At 41.8% G+C, this 4,049-nt stretch overlaps 1 protein-coding gene across 1 annotated transcript in view; it reads left to right on the plus strand.

The window, feature by feature from the left end:
* LOC109888707 (metallophosphoesterase MPPED2) overlaps window positions 1-4,049 on the plus strand; it is a 46,268-nt gene continuing 42,219 nt past the window's right edge. Inside the window, exons 1-2 of the mRNA XM_020479881.2 lie at window positions 1-262; window positions 1,377-1,631. Coding sequence (XP_020335470.1) covers window positions 1,450-1,631 — 182 coding nt within the window. The 5' untranslated portion in view covers window positions 1-262; window positions 1,377-1,449. The remainder of the gene's footprint in view (window positions 263-1,376; window positions 1,632-4,049) is intronic.

The raw sequence follows: 4,049 nt of genomic DNA on the forward strand, positions 1-4,049 counted from the left end.
ACATCGAGGCTCCTTACTCGCTCGTTGCCTGTCTGTCGCATTTCCTCAATAGCCAGCCGAGGGTCTCTCAGGGTCGAAGGTTCTGCCCTGCTTGCCACGACCTCCACCTCTCAAGAGGTGAATTCTCCGCGTTACCTATGGGACCGCGTTTTTGAAAACAGATCGGTTTAACCCGGAGCAGTTATCGGCCGAAGGAAAGGAACTCGCCACCCGTTTGGCAAGAAAATCGTTGGGGAAAAAATAACGAGGAAGGCACAAAGCGGTGGGTTAGAGGTGGCTTGTCATTTACGAGCCATATGGATACAGAGGTTTCTGCAGAGGCTATAGATGTTGCTATTCGTACAATTTTTTTTTTAGATGCAATAACTTGGTTTATGTTTGTATTTTATTCTCTGTAATGCAGGATACAATAAATTAGGAACAACACAATCGTGTAATCTCTGGTGTCAGAGGTCCAATTTGGTCTCTTTCCATATTTCTCTTTTTAGGCTGATTGGTAGAAATGGTGCGTAGTTTTTTTAAAATTCCCTCTTCAAAATGTTGCAGTGTGAAACAAAAGAGCGAACCGATTTTTCGTAAAACATCCTCTTACAATTTAGTTTGTAAGACAATCAGCTTGTTGAAGTTGAGTGGTGGAAAATGTAGTCTTTTCTGCATCTCTGTTAATTTGCTCATGTTAAAATCTTCTGGGTAGTTTTTATTATTTTACCAGGCAAGTCAGTTAAGAACAAATTCTTATTTTCAATGACGGCCTAGGAACAGTGAGTTAACTGCCTGTTCATGGGCAGAATGACAGATTTGGACCTTGTCAGCTTGGTTTGAACTTGCAGCCTTCCAGTTACTAGTCTAACGCTCTAACCACTAGGCTACCCTGCCGCCCCCTAGTTATGTTTTTGTGTTCACTTTTTATCGTCTTGACCGTTTTAAAGTGGTTTGGTCAAAGTTCACTTATGTCATCTAGCCAATAGGCCTACTACTGCAACTATATAATTCACTTGGTTACATCGTATCAATTTACTGAGCCACTATTACATTTGGTCAAAATATTTTCTACTACATCATTGTTAGGTTTTAATGTCTGAGTTTATTTGTTTTATCCTATCTACTGTAGGTCAAATCTAGCAGCAGAAATTAACAAGACATGTATGGCTTCTTTTCTGATATTAGTGGTTGAGTTATTATTGTAACTATTTATTCTGAATGTTTTCTTGCTGAGTTTTAATGCTGTCATTTAGTTTATTTGAATTAAGGCTCAGTTAATGCTGTCATTTAGTTTATTTGAATTAAGGCTCAGTTAATGCTGTCATTTATTAATGATACGGCACAATTATTGTACATTAAGATTTCCTCCTCTCTTTCTGTTTACGGTGGTACAGATTATCCAGAGGGCCGGTGGGTCTGAGTTGGTGAGCTGAGCGGGGCCATTCTGAATGATGCCTGCTTCCTAGGATGGTCCTGGATCCTGGTAAACTAACTGTCCATGTCCCTAGCAGTGGAGCCATGGCTCACAGAACCCCCCCCTCTCAGGGCAAGGTGACCATCACTGTGGACGAGTACAGCTCCAACCCCACACAGGCCTTTACCCACTACAACATCAACGAGAGCCGCTTCCAACCACCCCATGTCCACATGTGAGTGTCTTATCTATCCACAGACTGCGTTATATCTATCTCTCTTTCATCTGAAGGGCCTTTACAGTGCACAGAGTATTGATTGATGGGGTTCAAACTAAAGAAAGTGAATATATAGACATCTGTCCTCACTACCTCTACCACCAACCCCCAGCTGGTGGTGCCTCTATTCTATTCTCACCAGATATTAGCTTGTGATTCATACAGAAGAGTAGATGGAGGATGATTTTATTTCATTGGATTGGTTTGTGAGTTATCCGCCCTGCCAAATAATCTAGAGTAGCGGAGGTCACCTTTTCATGTTATCAACTTAACGGAGGTCAGAGGTGCGGTGGGTTTATAAGCTATTTAACAATGTTCCTTTGACCTCTGGGTCACAGTTCAATTGTAAGTAACTTGCCTATTGACTTCTGAATCATTAGGATGTAATGAGTGTTGCTGTGGATGGAGGTGGGTTGGCCCGGGGTGGTCAGAGGGGGAGGCAGGTGCTTCTGGCTGTCTCCCTGGGACTCACTGCCTGGCAGTGACACCCACACAAAACACTTTACCAGCAGAGAGAAAACAAAGGCGTACGGCAGATGTCCTCTTTTATCGAAGTCTGGACTTCCGTTAACCAGTGTTTTTCACTTAGTCCACTGATAACTTTATTTTTGTTAATAGTAGCCATAAAATCACAACGGCTCTCTCTGTCTGTTTGTCTTAGACCCTGAGCAGATGTCTCAGTAGAACAAGAAGGTGGACTTTGTTGGATTGTTTTATTGAAGCTTGTTTATTGAAGCTATCTGCCACTGCTACAGTAATTCAATCGCATGGAGCGTTTCAGGACTGTGAGAAGCTAAAAGCCGAAATCACATGGAGAGACGTCCGTCAACGGCGTGACATTTACACGCAAGAGTAGCAAGTGTCAGTTCAAACGCTACGTAGCATATGCCAAATGAATTGTCATGGAAATCCATAATACATTGTTGTATTTGTTTTATATTTGCTATGTAGCCCCTTGGGAATTATTGTTGTGTGTTCCATTTGACTCACCTTAAATGTCCTACGGGTAAACATTTTGTTATGCTAGCATGAGGAGAGTTGTAGATAATAAAGCCGAGCAGTTTCTAAAAATGTTGGCTAGTCTCGTTCTTTTCCGTATAACATGGCTTCTCTCTTGAAATCGGAGTTCCTCGGGTTTTCCAGTTGTAGCCTGCTCGAAATCAACACAAGTGGGCTATTGTTTTCAAATAGGTAGCAGGTAAATCCTAGCCTACAGCCAAATGAAACCTCTTTAGTACAACCTATTCTGACAATTTATCAGCTCATTTTACCAACATTGCTCCGCATAGACTCGAGGAAAAGTCGACTTTCTTTCTAATTTGACTCGCTATGAGGAGGGCTGTTGCCGTGACCTTATTACCGCCACACCGGCATTCATGACCGCAGTAAAATTCTACCTGACCTTGAGTCATGGTAATCTCCTGTTATGCACTCTGGACATGCATTAGTAGTACCAAATTTACGAACGATCATCAGGTGTCTAATGGCCTGGTACTCAGGGCTCTATTGTCCCTCTAACCACTCTGACTTTAAATGCAAATGCAATCAAAAAATCACATCAAACACTTATCAGAAGAGTATCATGCTTTTATAGCTCACTTAACTGTAATTGATCAATTTGAAGAACGAAGTTCAACAACAGGTTAAAACTGAGTGGAAAACATGGTCATTGTGGATGTTGTTTCAAAGCCTAACACAACGAAATGGACAACGCTTTCTAAGGTAATGATTAATTCAAATTAAAAACATGCATATTAGAGCTTATGCAAAAGCCTAGGCCTAAATATGAGCCCAAGCCCCCCCCCCCCCCAATGAAAAACTGAATTAAAATAATGATTGTGCCGTTATACAATACATAGCCTACCTCATATTACACATGGCCGAAAAACATTAAAACATATACACTGCTCAAAAAAATAAAAGGAACACTAAAATAACACATCCTAGATCTGAATGAATGAAATATTCTTATTAAATACTTTTTTCTTTACATAGTTGAATGTGCTGACAACAAAATCACACAATGGAAATCAAATTGATCAACCCATGGAGGTCTGGATTTGGAGTCACACTCAAAATTAAAGTGGAAAACCACACTACAGGCTGTTCTAACTTTGATGTAATGTCCTTAAAACAAGTCAAAATGAGGCTCAGTAGTGTGCGTGGCCTCCACGTGCCTGTATGACCTCCCTACAACGCCTGGGCATGCTCCTGATGAGGTGGCTGATGGTCTCCTGAGGGATCTCCTCCTAGACCTGGACTAAAGCATCCGCCAACTCCTGGACAGTCTGTGGTGCAACGTGGCGTTGGTGGATGGAGCGAGACATGATGTCCCAGATGTGCTCAATTGGATTCAGATCTGGGGAACGCGCGGGC

Source organism: Oncorhynchus kisutch, linkage group LG4 (genome assembly GCF_002021735.2).
Source record: "Oncorhynchus kisutch isolate 150728-3 linkage group LG4, Okis_V2, whole genome shotgun sequence".
Taxonomy (NCBI): Eukaryota; Metazoa; Chordata; class Actinopteri; order Salmoniformes; family Salmonidae; genus Oncorhynchus; species Oncorhynchus kisutch.